The 17,288-nt window shown below is 43.5% G+C and overlaps 1 protein-coding gene across 2 annotated transcripts; it reads left to right on the forward strand.

The window, feature by feature from the left end:
• Positions 1-4,987: 4,987 nt before the first annotated feature.
• nr4a1 (nuclear receptor subfamily 4, group A, member 1) lies at positions 4,988-16,806 on the forward strand. Of its 2 annotated transcripts, none has more exons than XM_063015695.1 (7): positions 4,988-5,074; positions 9,059-9,822; positions 10,497-10,626; positions 10,782-10,945; positions 11,031-11,233; positions 12,016-12,194; positions 14,991-16,806. In XM_063015695.1, exons 2-7 carry the CDS (start codon positions 9,061-9,063, stop codon positions 15,245-15,247), a joined length of 1,695 nt encoding a protein of 564 aa, XP_062871765.1. In that variant the 5' UTR covers positions 4,988-5,074; positions 9,059-9,060; the 3' UTR covers positions 15,248-16,806. The 2 variants fall into 2 exon arrangements, with proteins under 2 accessions (XP_062871765.1, XP_062871766.1); XM_063015696.1 differs by having other exon boundaries at positions 9,150-9,822.
• The last annotated feature ends 482 nt before the right edge of the window (positions 16,807-17,288 follow it).

Here is a 17,288-nt window from a genome sequence, read left to right on the forward strand (position 1 = left end):
CGGTAAAGGAAAAGTGCTGCGTCATTTCCCACAACTCGAGGTGAGTAAGGCCCAGTCCTCACACTGTAATCTGCTGGGCTTCCCCATTTCTAGGATTCCTTCTACGCAACAGTCCAAATGAACTAGAAATCTGATCTACGTCACCGTGGTGGTTACTCGACTTCCTTTCCTCCACTCTGACTGAAACGTGGTGAGAGCTCAGGGGAGGCTGCACATGCGCAAGACGGGCGGAAGTGGGCAGAGCTCTGGTACCAGCTATGTGGAGAATTTACCATCACTGAGCTGTTCACAGTGGAACGTGCTGCCAAAATGAGTGGTCGTGATGATGAAAGAAAAGACGGTTTACGATCGCAGTGCAGGTAAAGGAGGTGGAGGTGGAAGCTTTCAGTGCTCATGGGAATAACAGACGGAATAACAGCAGCAAAGAAATCCATCCATCAATAGTCCTACATTCTAGTCTTAGTCCTACATGCTTCCTCAAGCTCAAGTCCCGTAGTATTTATAAATACAAACAAGCTATGGACAAAAACTTCAAGCTTCTAATTCATAGTGGAGCCTCTTAGTGGTTCCTGGAACACATTTGGGGTCTGTTCGAAAACCTAGAAATCTCTCTACATAGACGCATTTACGTCACCCTACACTCCTGAGAAGAGGGCGTGTCTAAATTCTAACCCTAGATAGCCTCCTCAGCACTGAAGGCAATCCAGTGCGGCACGACTCTCCTTAGAAAAAATGACAAATATGATGGATGAATGCAGAGCAACCAACGGAGTTCTTTTCAAATTTCGGCATTTAGCAGACACATTTATCCAAAGCGACTTACAGTATTGTGACAGTATACAGTCTGAGCAATTGAGGGTTAAGGGCCTTGCTCAAGGGCCCAATAGCAGCAACCCGGCAGTGGTGGGGTTTGAACCAGCCACCTTCTGATTACTAATCCAGTACCTTAACCACTAGGCTACAACTGCCCTATAAAATTAATTCTCACTGATGTTTAATCTGTATAAAGGTGTAATTACACAAGTGTCTTTGTGTAATTTGGGCTCATCAGGGACGGTTTAACCATTTTCGGTACACAGAGGGAGACGTTAGCTGGCGTGCTAGCGGGTCATGCCGCCTCAGCTTATTGGTTTAAATGGCCTGAGGCTAACTGTGTTAGCTTAGTAAGCTAAAACTGCAGTGATGTAATATGTAATCTCTTTTATTAGAATCCTCTCTACTGAGGCAGCTGATCAGGTAGGCAGTAGGCAGCAAGGCAGCTCACTAGGTTTTCAGACAGACCCTTGATCATAATCTTCTAAGCAATGAGTGAATACTAGCCTGTGTAGCTATTTATTAGGATTTGAAGGTGATGTTTTTTACTTTGGTTCCATTCATGACAGGACAGATAAATACAGTTACCCATGATTCATCAGTTCAAGTTCAATATCAAACACAGTCAAGGCCAATTTTGTATCTCCAGTTCACCTCACTTTTGGATAGAAAGGACCCAGAACCCAAGACCTTCTCACTGTGAGACAACAGTGCTACCCACCGAGCCACCGTGCTTCCTTTAAGTGAGCTAGAAGGAGCAACAAGCATTCACAAGGTCGAATTGTCCATCAGCAGATCGGTGCATGGTTTACAGCAAGCGAACGTAGGCGTTATTTGAATGTGCCGGCTGTGGGAATGGCACAGCGAGGGTCTGGATTATGTGGCTGACAGAAAAAAAGCAAGTATATGGAAACTAATATGCAGAGGAGGTGATGGGAGACTATTATTGACTCAGCACTGGTCTGTTAATAGCTCCTTCTTTCAACCTCTTTCTTTCAACAGGCTGGCTTACTCACGCAGTGTGCAACTCTGGAGGAAACACAAGGGTAGTGATGATTATTACACCAATATATTACAACAATATATCTGAGCACTATTAAGACATGGATTGTCGTTTTATGAGCTACACCTACTGTATAGATGCACTTTGTGGGTATATATGAGGGATCTTTTAAAAGTTTCCTCACTTTTATATTTTGGTTATAAACGGTGAGGGAGGGAGGAGTAATCGGTCGTATCTGAGAGACTCAGAGACGCTTATAGTCCGGATTTAGCTCCATCTGATTTCCACCTTTTTGGACACTCAAAGAAGCTTTAATAAGAAAAAGATGTTCATGTGATGATGATGTGACAGCAGCGCTACATCAGTGGCTACGCGCTCAACCAAAAACATTAAAAAGTTGGTACGACGCTGAGAAAAATGCATCGGAAGGTGACTCTGTAGAAAAGTGATGTGATTTGTTTTTGAAATTCTTAATAAATAGAGTTTAAAAAAGTAAGGAAACTTTTTGAAGAACCCTCGTAATTACCATCAGTAGTCTGTTACTCGGTACGTTGGCAACCCGCTGTCCTCCTTTTCTCAATCAAAATGAACCCTAATAGTACACTTCTTGAAGTGTGTTGCACTGTTATGAGAGTCTTAGATGCAGCGATGTTGTTGGAATTTCTCATTTTAATGTCAAAGCTGATGGGAGAATAGAGCTCCAACCAAAAAGAAAATAGATCCAGAGATAACAAGTGTGTTCCGAACAACACTGCTGCACCTGATACAGTCATACCAAAACAACACACAGTACCATGTGTCAGTACAGTGCTGACAGTAATAGACAGACTACATTTACATTTTAAGCATTTAGCAGATGCTTTTATCCAAAGCGACTTACAGTACTGTGACAGTATACTGTCTAAGCAATTGAGGGTTTAGGGCCTTGCTCAAGGGCCCAACAGCAGAAACCTAGCAGTGGTGGGGCTTGAACCAGCGACCTCCTGAATACTAATCCAGTACCTTAACCACTAGGCTACAACTGCCCTACCTACTAGACTGTAGACTGATGTGTGTACAAGAAAGATGTTCCTGATTTGTGGGTGTTTTGATTTGTAAACAATAAAGTCAAACACTTATATTTAGTAAATATTATGATACATTTTTGTACATAACACCAACAGGATCAGCAAGCAGTTGAACTGAAAAAAAAAAAAAAGATTAAATACACAACCTGCATGTTTTCAATTCTAACATAATGAATTGATTCTGTCTTCTGGTATAAGAAGATATCCATGTTTCAACACCTTCATGTTTTATCTGCTCAACTTCATTTCATTTATTAATAAACATCCATTCCTGCATTTCAGGCCTGCAACACATTCCAAAAAAAGTTGGGACAGTAAAGCATTTACCACTTTGTAATGTTGCCGTTCCTTTTATTTTGTCCCGCTCTTCCTGCAAACACGGCTTAAGATGTGCAACAGTACCGGGTCGTTGACGCATTTTTCGTTTCAAAATTCTCCACACGATCTCTATTGGGGACGGGCCAGGACTGCAGGCAGGCCAGTCCGGTACTCGTACCCTCTTCTTCCGCAGCCACGCCTTTGTAATGTGTGCAGCAGGTGGTTTTGCATCGTCTTGTTGACACAGCCCCATACCATAAAAGATCCTGGCACTGACACACCCCCATACCATGACATGCTCTGGCTTTTGGACTCATGTTGCTGATAACAGTCTGGATGGTCCTTTTTGTCTCCATTTTTTCCAAAAAAGACCTGGAATTGCTGATTCATTTGACCACAATACATGTTTGCACTGTGTGATGGTCCATCCTAGATGCCTCCGAGCCCAGAGAAGTCGACGCATTTTGACAAATTTTGAAATGAAAAATGCGACAACGACGACCCCGTACTGTTGCACGTCTTAAGACGTGTTTGCAGGAAGAACGGGACAAAATAAAAGTGGTAAATGCTTTACTGTCCCAACTGCAGGAATGGATGTTTAATAATAAATGAAATGAAGTTGAGCAGATAAAACATGAAATATCTCAGGTTCATCCTGTCTGACATCAAATAAAAGTCCAAGTCAATGTAAGAAACTCTGTGTTTTTTATTATTTGTATTTTCCATACTGTCCCAACTTTTTCTGATTTGGGGTTGTACATTGAGATCTTAGAGCAACATGTGCTGCCTTCAAGACGTCGTCTTTTCCAGGGACGTCCGGCATTTTTCAACAAGACGATGCAAAACCACCTGCTGCACACATTACAAAGGCGTGGCTGAGGAAGAAGAGGGTGCGGGTACCGGACCGACCTGCCTGCAGTCCTGACCCGTCCCCAATCGAGGACGTGTGGAGAATTTTGAAAAGAGTTTGCAGGAAGAACGAGACAAAATAAAAGCTGAAACACTAAATCACTTGGTCTCCTCGGTGCCAAAACATCTTTTAAGTGTGGTGAAAAGGAACGGCAGCATTACAGAGTGGTAAATGCTTTACTGTCCCAACTTTGTTTGGAATGTGTTGCAGGTCTGAAATGCAGGAGTGGATGTTTATTAATGAATGGAATGAAGTTGAGCAGATAAAAGATGAAACATCTCAGGTTCATCCTGTCTGACATCAAATAAAAGTCAAAGTCAATGTAAGGAACACAGTGTTTTCCATACCGTCCCAACTGTTTCTGATTTGGGGTTGTAAACAGACCCCTCAGCCCGGGGAACTCGTAAACACCATGAGTAGGTGCTGTGAAGGGATTTTCACACCGCACATCCTTTCATCTCTCTTTATTTTTAACACCTTTTTTCTTTTCCTTCGACTATTTTTAACCGGATTCACGGGCTCTGATCCCCGCCGTCCCCGCGTGCGCGCGCGCGCCGCCGCCGCCGCTATATTTAGCGCGACAGACGCTCGGCTCTTGTTGTCGTTGCGTCAATGGAATCCCGCGCGTGCGTCACAGCGCCGGGTCTCACGCGCACCCGATTGGTCGGCCGCCGGAATGAAGGAGAAAACCGAAGAGCTCCGCCCCCCCCGCCCCCCGCCGCCTCTGCGCGAGCGTGCAGCGCCAGTGGAAAGCCAATAGGAGGCCCCGGAGCGGTGACATCACGGCAACAACAACACGCGCACACCGGCGCGCGGATAAATGCGAGCGCAGAGAGCCAGTGCGGCTCCAAACGTCAGGGCGCTGCAGCACGAGACATCGAGCGAGCGCGAGCGGTGATGCACGAGCCGCACTCGGAATACGCACCTTACTGAGCGCTGTGCAGAACTAGTCCGCATAAGCAGGTAGGTTGTGATTTTATTCGGGTGTTTTGATGCATTTTTTGACGTTTTATTGTGCGAATGAGCCGGTGCATGGATCAGTGGAACAGCCACCGATCTCTGTATAAACAGAAATGCATAAAATGTCAACAGAACACATTTTTGCGCAGTGCATTTGGGTCTTTTTCTTAGATTTGCAGGATCACTCGACTGTTCTGTTGCTCAGATTAACACCAATTGCTAAACGAACTCAAATCGAATCACTTTAACACACGTGTGAAAGGTGAGCGAGCATCTTAGGTGCACAGTCCCTCACAGCAGTAATACACATTTAATCCAAGTTACAAGTTTATTTGTCAACATTTGTCAAACATATGTTTTGGGAGGCTTGGGAACTGCGCAAATAAGCAAACATAACACAAGAGAAATGGAGAGAATAGGAAGGATAACATGGGGGTATATGAAAATATACATATATATAGTATACCTACATATACTAGCACCATCTGTTCAATATATACAGATTATAGTTTGAGGCTATTAATGTACAGATGTACAAAAGTCCAATATGTACAGGTGTTGTACAATATATGATTTATATATAGTATGTATGCATGAGTGGTGGATATAGATAGACAGATGGATAGATAGACTGTATAGATGGATAGATGTTCCATTTATCCATGTTATACTGCTAATGTGAGATTTTTGTATAGTTTTTGTATAGTTCTGGCAGAAGTAAATCATACTGGTACTTGTAGCACATTTTGAGCACAACTGTTCTGATTTATTCTCTCGTTTGCTTGGATGAACCTGTTGCACTACTGGACAGAAATGGTGCTGAAACCAAACAAGCAGTGCACTATGCAACTCGATCTTTAATACTTTGAGATAAATATGATTATTAAAATCTGAACCATGATATTACACTGAGAGTCAGAAAAGAACCTCTGTACTTTGCCCATAACTTATTATAATATAAATTATACTGCTCAGCACAGCTTAAGCATGAAGCTATTAACAATACATGACAACTTTAACTGTGCACAATAAAATGTCATACGTGACCAAATTCAACATCAGTTACCTGTTTTTGCAGTTGCAAGTTACAAACAAGGTTCGTGTTAAAGCTTAAACATTAAAACTTTAAGGTCCCTACTTTGACTCACAGTGTACTTTAGTATCATTGTAATGTTGTACCATAGTTTTACCATGCATTACCATGCAGAATACAAACATTACGGATCAGTTCTGTAACTATAAGAACAGCAATGTTTTAATGTGTAGAACTTGCAAACAGCAAAACAAAGTCAGTATATTTATTAAAAACAGATTAAATAATATTAATAGAAATAATAATAATCCTTTAGTTAACTTTGGATGTTTGACCTCAGATACATGTCAGTTTAAACTCTAAATGTTAACTTATATATGAAAAATACATACACAAGCTGCACCATTCTAGTGACGAGCAAAGGTACTAAGCATGCCTTCTTACACAGTTGGTCCTAATCTATCCAAAGTACTAAACTATAGCTTTTTGGGTTGGTACCCTTAAGAGTACTTGCATCTTGTGTATCCTAGTTATGCATATTCCTCTTAGAAATAAAAGGTAAATTAAAATACATAGTCAGACATTGTAGGCCACTCATGTGGTGCATCAGTAAACTACCTCAGAGATCTGGGGTTTGAATCCTAGCCGTCTCTACACAGAATTGATTGGCTATGTCTGAGGCCAAGCTATTAGGAATGCACTTATAAGTCCAGATAAAATACGGAGGGTAGCCCCAGGAAGGGCATCCGGCGAGAAACCATGCCAAGTCTGGTATACGGGCCAGAATGAGCCACCGTGGTGACGGGTGCAGCCGGAGAAGAGTGTGAACAAACTTGTTAGAGAGATGAGTGTGATGGCAGTCTTGGGATTTGAGTGTTTTTACCCAAGTTTATAGTCGACTTTTAAGGAAAATGGAAAAAAAATATATATATATTTTGTTTTTGGAATGTACTTAAACCAATTCAACCAATCAAGCCTGATTGGAAAGTCAATTAAAATAAGTAAAATACTAGACAGTACAGTTCAGTTGTGTTCAGTAATGTAAAACAATCGTAGCCACAGCACACACCGGTCTGTTTTCACAAATCATTCACCAAGGCCTTAACAAGATGTTGTCGGTGCGTTGGAAAGAAAAGAAGAGTGATAATCCCTTCAGGGTCGAGGTCTTCCAGCACCCCGCTTGGACAGAGAGCTTTAAATAGACCTCCTCTATGCCACACTCGTGCACACATCCGCGTTACTCACTGCACTGCGAACCGTCAGTCGCACCTCACAGAGGGCATTGTGTTCAAGTTTTGATATTCAAAATCGCAGTAGATGGCATCTGGCATAAAGGACAGATGGCCAAATGGAAACGGAATGATCGCAAAGACCCAAATTTAAATCGGAATGTTCCTCTTTCTCTCGCCGTGTTGGTACGTTGGATATTTGTGCTCTCTCATTCATGTTTCCTACAGCACGGATGCATGTCTGAAAAGTGCTTCTAGAGTTTCATCTAAAGTTATACACACTCAGGCGGTCGTCGTATAAATAGGCATCGCGCTGGGGGACCGCTGTCCAGGCTCTCTGTAGTGCCTGCTCTAAATCAGGAAGACGAAGGGCTTTATATACTGTATTCCAAACTGTTCTCTGAAACATAAAGTTAGGCGACAATTTTTGGTTTGGTTCCATTTATAAAAGGACAGGTAGTTTGGTTGGTTGGTTGATTCTTAACACCATGTCAGCTGCTATGGCTGTTATCAAGGCTGAATAAAAGGGTCCATCTTCAAAAACTCATGGAGAGACTTCATAGGGATTAGGGTGTTGTTTGCAAGTCCTACTGCTTGTAAGAATTTAAGCAGGTGAAGATTTTGAACTGGTAGTAACCGGTTACCCATGATTAATCAGTTCAAGTTTAATGTCACCGGCACATCCAATTTAGTATCTCCAGTTAACCTGACTGCATGTCTTTGGACTGTGGGAGGAAAACGGAGCAGGGTGGCACGGTGGCTCGGCACTGTCACCGCACAGCAAGAAGGTCCTGGGTTCGATCCCCAGGTGGAGTGGTCTGGGTCTTTTCTGTGTGGAGTTTGCATGTTCTCCTCGTGAGGTGAATTGTCCATGAGTGTGTTTGAAATTAACACTTGTGAACTGATCAATCTTGTTTAATGAGTAACTATCGTTTCTGTCATGAATGTAACCAAAGTGTAAAACATGACGTTAAAAATCCTAATAAATGAATAAATAAGAAACCGGAGCACCCGAAAGAAACCCACATGGACATGTGCAAATTTCACACAAATTGGACCCAGGCTGCTCTACTTGGGAATCGAACCCAGCCCAAGTTAGGTGACTGCCAGATATTTTATTTCCACTGTGGGTTAAAATGCAAAGTGGGACTTTTAAATGGGCCGACACATCAGTAAAGTGCTTTAAAGTTGTCTGTGTGGATTTAAGATCTCACAGCGCATGTAGTCCACCTTAAAAATGACCGTTTCTTGTTACAGTATTATGACAAATCAGTGAAGCGGTGTTCCCAAAGGTACATCTGTACGTTTAGTATGTACAGTTAGTTATTGATTGTTTTTCTGTAACTGAAGAATAAAACACATAGTATAAAAATGTTTATTGTACATATTTTAAAAGTATGCTGGGTCTGAAAGTGAACAATCAGTTACGTAACATTAACTGTATGGTGTAAAATGTTCCATTATGTCAGTTGACATGCTGTCCATAGTCAAGTCGGCTGGACATTTCCTTTGTCTGCGTGATTAGTAACATCTCTGTGGTGCTTGACGTCTCTGCTCAAATTTACGGCAATCAAGAGCAACGTTGTCCATTCATCCTACAGAAATTTTGCTCGGATCGGTAGTATTTTGATTTTAAAATTGAGTTTCTAGACACAACTTGTGTTGAGCTCTGGATAAAACCTTACATCTATATTAAAAAGCAACTGTTGTGGTTCTGCCCCACAGAAATGACCTGTGTTCAAAGCAAATATGGAGTCCAGCCTTATGAGAGCATGCTGTTTAGCTCAGACTTTCTGAACCCTGACTTCACCTCCAGGTTGGCCGTGGACATGAGCGAGACACGAGAGCAGATCTCCACCTCCTCCCTGCCGAGCATCACCTCGCTGGTGGGAGGTTACGCCGGCGAATTCGACACCCATTCGTGTCAGCTTGCTTCTGTAACCGCGAGCACGCCGCCCTTCACCGGCGCCGCGTCGGGCCACGACGGCTTGAGGATGGACGATGTTCCGGTTTACAGCTGTTACCCAGGCACGTTCACCCTGACCTACATGGACGATGCGATGTCCGGTTCGAACTGTTACGGGAGCCCGGTCTCGGCTCCTTCACCCTCCACACCGGGTTACCAGTCTGTCCATTCCTGGGACGAAACGTTTGGTTCCTGCTCTCCAGACGCTGGCTGCTGGGGCTCAGAGAAAACGCCTTTACCTCAGTCCTCTTCCTACTTTACTTTTGGGCCTCTTCCGGGCGGGGACATGTCTCCTCTGGGACAGATGCAGGCTCAGATGTACGATCAGGATCCATTCTCTCACAGCCATCAAAGCAGTTACAGCACTCTCAGTAGGGACAGTTCGGTCCTGATGGATAATCAGCTGTCTCCCAAAGCCAAGAGTCCCACAGGAAGTGAAGGGTGCTGTGCGGTGTGCGGGGACAATGCCTCCTGCCAGCACTACGGAGTGCGTACGTGTGAGGGCTGCAAAGGCTTCTTTAAGGTGAGTTAAAGTGTTTTTGGATGATTTACACTAATAAGTAGGGGTGTCTAAGTGATGAGGATGGTAGGTCTATCTCCAAAGATGCTGTAGCTTCAGAAGACGGGAATCCAAAAGAGCAAAACTGGTCCAGATCTTAAGGAAGGAGAGATTCCTCTCTTGAGCCGATCATTGACGTCTTTGGTGCAGTTAAAAAAGTGATTTTTTTTCCATGATGCATTCAAAGTAACTGACAAGCTGATGGTCTGAGCTCTCCAGCAATGTCAATCAAGTCTCTTGTAAAGGAAATGTGATGTAAACAAACGTGTGTTGATACACTGATCTAAATTTACATTTCCGGCATTTAGCAGATGCTTTTATCCTTTTAAAGCGACTTACAATTATAACTGAATACAGTTTAAGCATTAAGGGATAAGAGCCTTGCTCAGGAGCCATCAGTGCCAACTTGGTGGTGGAGAGGCTTGAACCGGCAATCGTGACTGAATACAATTACAGCAATTGCGGGCCCTAACAAAGGTACCTTGGCAATGGTGGGGTTTGAATCAGCAACCTTCTGATTACTAGTCCAGTACCATAACCACTCATCTACCACTGCAGATCTTTTTCAAGGGGGCAGTTTCAGAAGTAGAGGGGTTGTGTTATCAGCATTTTAATGAGTGGCTGTTTGTGTATTTTAGCGCACAGTGCAGAAAAACGCCAAGTACGTGTGCCTAGCCAATAAAGACTGTCCGGTGGACAAGCGGCGACGGAACAGGTGCCAGTTCTGCCGCTATCAGAAGTGCTTAGCAGTTGGGATGGTCAAAGAAGGTGAGAAAAGCCCAACAAATGACCTTCCACAGACATAACATCTAGATCAATATAATTATTTCACATAAACATGGTGTTTTAATGCTGATGTATTAGCAGTTGTCATTATTTTATCGCTAAACTATAATTCCTGTGTCGTTCTTGCGTCTGTCCAGTGGTGAGAACGGACAGTCTGAAGGGCAGAAGAGGTCGCCTGCCTTCTAAACCCAAACCAGTTCAGGATCTGGCGTCCGCCGTCTCTCCAGCGAACATCATCGCCTCGCTCGTGAACTCTCACAAAGACTCGGACCCAGTCAACACGAAGCTCGACTATTCACAGGTTAGCCTAGCATTGTGATCTGTTCAAGACAACGTGTGTGTGTGTGTTCGTTTGGTCTTTTGCTTATCGTTTTCTTTCCATTTAGTACCAGGAGACTGTGGCGCTCGTGTCCAAGAAGGAGGACGCTAATAGTGTCCAGCAGTTTTACGACCTGCTGACAGGTTCCATGACCGTGATAAGAAAATGGGCAGAGAGCATCCCAGCGTTCGCCGCCTTCTGTAAGGAGGACCAGGACTTGCTCCTCGAGTCGGCCTTTGTCGAGCTCTTCATACTGCGGCTGGCTTACAGGTAGCTAACTGTAATATTTACTGGAAGTTTACATACACTTGTAGGATACGTGCACGCTATATGGCCACAGGAATTTGGACACCTGACCATGGTATTAAAATAGAGCAACCTCTATGTGATCTTCTCAGCTATAACAGCAGCCGGTCTTCTGACAGCGTTTCTCACTTTGAAGTGACCGAATTTGTGACCATTTAGTCAAAAAAAAAGCCATTCCGGTTCATTTACAGGCAGCCTGTAAGACCATGACAAAACATTATACACACCGACAAGGCATAACATTATGACCACTAACAGGTGAAGTGAATAACACTGATTATCTCATTATCACGGCACCTGTTAGAATATATTAGGCAGCAGGTGAACATTTTATCCTCAAAGTTGACGTTAGAAGCAGGAAAAATGAGGATCTAAGGGAGTCTGACGAGGGCCAAATTGTGATGGCTAGACGACTGGGTCAGAGCATCTCCAAAACTGCAGCTCTTGTGGGGTGTTCCCAGTTTGCAGGGGTCAGTGTCTATCAAAAGTGGTCCAAGGAAGGAACAGTGGTAAACCAGCGACAGGGGAGCGAAGGCTAGCACATGTGGTCCGTGCCACTAACCCTGTTTATATGGACGTAGTAGAGTGCTCGGCTTTGCTGATCAGGAATTTGGAATACGTGACACAAAGTTAAATGATATTATAAAACCAAATTAATAACTGACGTTGCTGTAATGCAGATCATTACAATTCCAGCACTGCAGCTAATCAATCCTAACAGAGAACTTCTCCCATCTTGTTCCAAGATCGAACCCGGAGACAAACAAGCTGATCTTCTGCAACGGCGTGGTTCTCCATCGCCTGCAGTGCGTGCGGGCGTTCGGCGAGTGGATCGACTCCATCATCGAGTTTTCTCAAAATTTACATCGCATGAACCTGGACGTGGCGTCGTTCTCCTGTCTCGCTGCACTCGTCATCATTACAGGTAGGTTTAGTGACTGTTCACTGTAGGTGTACATTGATGAGCAAAACATTAGGACCACCTTTCAAAAATGTGCATGGCGATGCGTATTTTATAACAAATGTACATATGATTGTCAGGGATTTAATAAATGTCGGGTCGATGGGAGATCTAGTTCGGGTGTTGAAAGCTGCAGATTCGAGTGTCGAAAGCTGTGACAAATGTACAAACGGTGGGGTTAAAGTATTTCCAAAACAGCGAGGGGTCTCGCAGGCAGCCGTGGTGAGTACAGGTTGTTGGACGGCAAAGACTCGTTTGATGCCAAAGGACAGAACAGCTCCGGCATCTGGTACAAACCAACAGAAGAGCTGCTGTGGTTCAAATTACAGATCATTTAAATACTGGTGACGAGGTCAATGTGTCAGCGCATTAAATCCTGCTGTGTTTGGGGCTACATAGTGTAAGCTCCTGTCAACCCTCAAAAGCAACTTCAATGGACATGCCAACGTTATGTAGGAACCGTTTCCTATTAAATGCCTATGAACTCTTGTGATTGAGTTTAGGTGTTTCAGCCACATTCATTACACTAGCCCACCACACGGCTTAGGTCTAGAGGTTTGGGACTTGAAGCCCTGTGATGGACCTGCCCCCTGATTATGGTGTTCCTGCCCTGTGCCCAGTGTTTCCTGGTGGAACCAGACCTGCCACGACTATAATATGGATAAACTGGCTAATGAAAATCAAATTAAAAAAAAGGGTCGGCCCCAAGTTTTTGCTAACCGGTGAATTAAATCAATAAAGTCAAGGCTCTGCTATGCAGCCATTGTTGGGTCCTTGAGAAAGGCCCTTAACCCTATTTGCTCAAGGGGCGCCATACGATGGCTGACCCTGCGCTCTGACCCCAGTTTTTAAACAAGCTGGGCTATGTGAACAAAGAATTTCATTGTACTGTACAACTGTAATGTATATATGACAAATAAAGTATATCTTCTATCTTCTTTTACTTTTTATATAGTGTAGATATATATATATATATATATACAGTGTATCACAAAAGTGAGTACACCCCTCACATTTCTGCAGATATTTAAGTATATCTTTTCATGGGACAACACTGACAAAATGAAACTTTGACACAATGAAAAGTAGTCTGTGTGCAGCTTATATAACAGTGTAAATTTATTCTTCCCTCAAAATAACTCAATATACAGCCATTAATGTCTAAACCACCGGCAACAAAAGTGAGTACACCCCTTAGTGAAAGTTCCTGAAGTGTCAATATTTTGTGTGGCCACCATTATTTCCCAGAACTGCCTTAACTCTCCTGGGCATGGAGTTTACCAGAGCTTCACAGGTTGCCACTGGAATGCTTTTCCACTCCTCCATGACGACATCACGGAGCTGGCGGATATTCGAGACTTTGCGCTCCTCCACCTTCCGCTTGAGGATGCCCCAAAGATGTTCTATTGGGTTTAGGTCTGGAGACATGCTTGGCCAGTCCATCACCTTTACCCTCAGCCTCTTCAATAAAGCAGTGGTCGTCTTAGAGGTGTGTTTGGGGTCATTATCATGCTGGAACACTGCCCTGCGACCCAGTTTCCGGAGGGAGGGGATCATGCTCTGCTTCAGTATTTCACAGTACATATTGGAGTTCATGTGTCCCTCAATGAAATGTAACTCCCCAACACCTGCTGCACTCATGCAGCCCCAGACCATGGCATTCCCACCACCATGCTTGACTGTAGGCATGACACACTTATCTTTGTACTCCTCACCTGATTGCCGCCACACATGCTCGAGACCATCTGAACCAAACAAATTAATCTTGGTCTCATCAGACCATAGGACATGGTTCCAGTAATCCATGTCCTTTGTTGACATGTCTTCAGCAAACTGTTTGCGGGCTTTCTTGTGTAGAGACTTCAGAAGAGGCTTCCTTCTGGGGTGACGGCCATGCAGACCAATTTGATGTAGTGTGCGGCGTATGGTCTGAGCACTGACAGGCTGACCCCCCACCTTTTCAATCTCTGCAGCAATGCTGACAGCACTCCTGCGCCTATCTTTCAAAGACAGCAGTTGGATGTGATGCTGAGCACGTGCACTCAGCTTCTTTGGACGACCGACGCGAGGTCTGTTCTGAGTGGACCCTGCTCTTTTAAAACGCTGGATGATCTTGGCCACTGTGCTGCAGCTCAGTTTCAGGGTGTTGGCAATCTTCTTGTAGCCTTGGCCATCTTCATGTAGCGCAACAATTCGTCTTTTAAGATCCTCAGAGAGTTCTTTGCCATGAGGTGCCATGTTGGAACTTTCAGTGACCAGTATGAGAGAGTGTGAGAGCTGTACTACTAAATTGAACGCACCTGCTCCCTATGCACACCTGAGACCTAGTAACACTAACGAGTCACATGACATTTTGGAGGGAAAATGACAAGCAGTGCTCAATTTGGACATTTAGGGGTGTAGTCTCTTAGGGGTGTACTCACTTTTGTTGCCGGTGGTTTAGACATTAATGGCTGTATATTGAGTTATTTTGAGGGAAGAATAAATTTACACTGTTATATAAGCTGCACACAGACTACTTTTCATTGTGTCAAAGTGTCATTTTGTCAGTGTTGTCCCATGAAAAGATATACTTAAATATCTGCAGAAATGTGAGGGGTGTACTCACTTTTGTGATACACTGTATGTATGCAACTCAGCAGTTAAGGTAGTGGACTAATAATCAAATGGTTTCCAGTTCAAGTCAGTGTTCTTGGTCAGTGAGATGGATTACTATATAACAATCAGAACGTGAGGTAACATGAGGTTTGTTCTCTATAGATCGTCATGGCCTGAAGGAACCTAAGCGAGTGGAGGATTTCCAGAACCACCTGATCACGAACCTGAAAGACCACTTCATCACGAGCGCCATAGAAGCATCGCGTCCCAACTACCTGTCCCGACTGCTGGGGAAACTGCCCGAGCTCAGGACTCTGTGCACTCAGGGTCTCCAGCGCATCTTCTACCTGAAGCTGGAGGACCTCGTCCCACCGCCGCCCATCGTGGAGAAGATCTTCATGGATACTCTGCCCTTCTGAATCGGACCGGGATTGTATATGCATATGTTAAAAAATGAGACGTGACGGAGGCGGAGCAGAACTGTAAATCAGTGGACGATGTAACGTGGTGTGTTCTGCGTTCTTGATGATGTTCCTGTTCACCGGTGGACGCTGGTCTGGTTTTAAACATCACACATGCAAAAAGACTTTATGAAGTGACCTTGTTGGAACATTTTAGAAGATTTTAAAGCAAAAAACAGGATCAAGTGTCCCTACATTTCAACAACCACACTGTTTAAAATACAAGATTGGACGAATACTCAGAGTACATGGTGCGTGAACACAAAAGTATCTTCCCTTCGGTTATGGGATTATGGGCAGTATTACCGGTCAGCAGCAAGGTGCTTCAAACTAACACCAGTATATTATGAAGAGCTAAATGGACATGGACCAAATCCTGATATTGTTTACGTGGCTGCACAAAATCATATCATACAAAACAGAGCCTTAATTAATCATATCCAAATACACCTGAGTCATGAAATGACTGCTGAATATATGAGGGTTCTTCAAAAAGTTTCCTCACTGTTTTTTAACTCTATTTATTTAGAATTTCAAAAACAAACTCCATCACTTTTCTACAGTCACCTTCCAATGCATTTTTCCAGCATCGTACCGACTTTTTTATGCCGTGTGTAGCCACTGATGCGGCGCTGCTTTCACATTATCATCACATGGAAATCTTCCTCCCCTTAAAGCTTCTTTGAGCGTCCAAAAAGGTGGAAATCCAGACTATATGCATCTCTCGGTCTCTCAGACACGACCGGTTACTCCTCCTCCACCCTCACTGCTTATAACCAAAATATAAAAGTGTGGAAACTTTTTGAAGACCCTCGTATATATACATGTTGATTAGATCAGTGGTCCCCAACCACCGGGCCGCGGACTGGTACCGGTCCTTGGGTCATTAATTACCGGGCTGCACAGAAATAATAAATAATTAGAGATCACTAGAAAAGCAGTTTTCACTGCTCATATTTCGGGTGTTATTGTCTCATATCACCACTAGGTGGGAGCGTCTCGTTGCAGCTAAAAAAACCCTAATTTTACATAGTTTGTGAGCAATATTATTAAATCCTCCCGCTCCCGCCAGTCTGTAAGATTATATCTTATATGAAACCGGTCCGTGGTGTAAAAAAGGTTGGGGAGTGCTGGCTTAGATAAAAGCACACCTTCTATATATTCTTTGGTTTGAAAACCAAGTCATTGTGCATACAGAGTATGCCAAGCTATGATTGAATATATAAATCAAGAAGTGTACACACTGCCATCGAGTCATATTTTAAAGATCGTGTTTCGCGCCCCTTGCCCACGTTTGAGTATTACCACTGACTGAAGAATCTGAGTACCAGCCCGACTTCAGCACACACCCGTGTGTACGTACTGTATGTATAGAGATGGATAGATACAGATATATTTTGTAGCTGACGAGCCTGGGCATTACGGTGTTTTTTTGATAATATTTTTGATATGGTTAGATTTACAGTAAGTTTGTTGTTTGTTACTAATGTTGTTCATTAAAAATCAAAAACTAACAAGTTCGCTCTATTTTGTTTTCTATGCTTCATAAAAACCTGGTGTTTGTCTTACTCTGATGAGCCAAAATATTAGTACCACCTGCCGACCACGCTGCCAAAACGACTGACCTGCTAAGACTTGGATTCCAATGGACCTCCACTAGACCTCAATAGGCCTAGGCTCTATATAGACATAAAGAAAAGCTCAGTTTAAAGAAACTCCAGTGACCTGTACAACCCCACTAAACAGCTTTAAAATGACCTGAAACATCAATTAGGATCTTTATGACCAAAATCAGTGCCCAACCATACAAATACTCATGACTGAATGGGCACAAATTCCCACAGTCATGCTTCAAAGTCTTGTGAGAAGCCTTCTCAGAAGAGCAGCTGTTATAGCTGGATCATCACATAGAGATCATGCTCTATGTGATGCCCCACAGCAAGAAAGTTTCGGGTTAGATTCCCAGGTGGATTGGTCTGGGTCCTTTCTGTGTAAAGTT

Source organism: Trichomycterus rosablanca, chromosome 19, assembly GCF_030014385.1.
Source record: "Trichomycterus rosablanca isolate fTriRos1 chromosome 19, fTriRos1.hap1, whole genome shotgun sequence".
Lineage (NCBI taxonomy): Eukaryota > Metazoa > Chordata > Actinopteri > Siluriformes > Trichomycteridae > Trichomycterus > Trichomycterus rosablanca.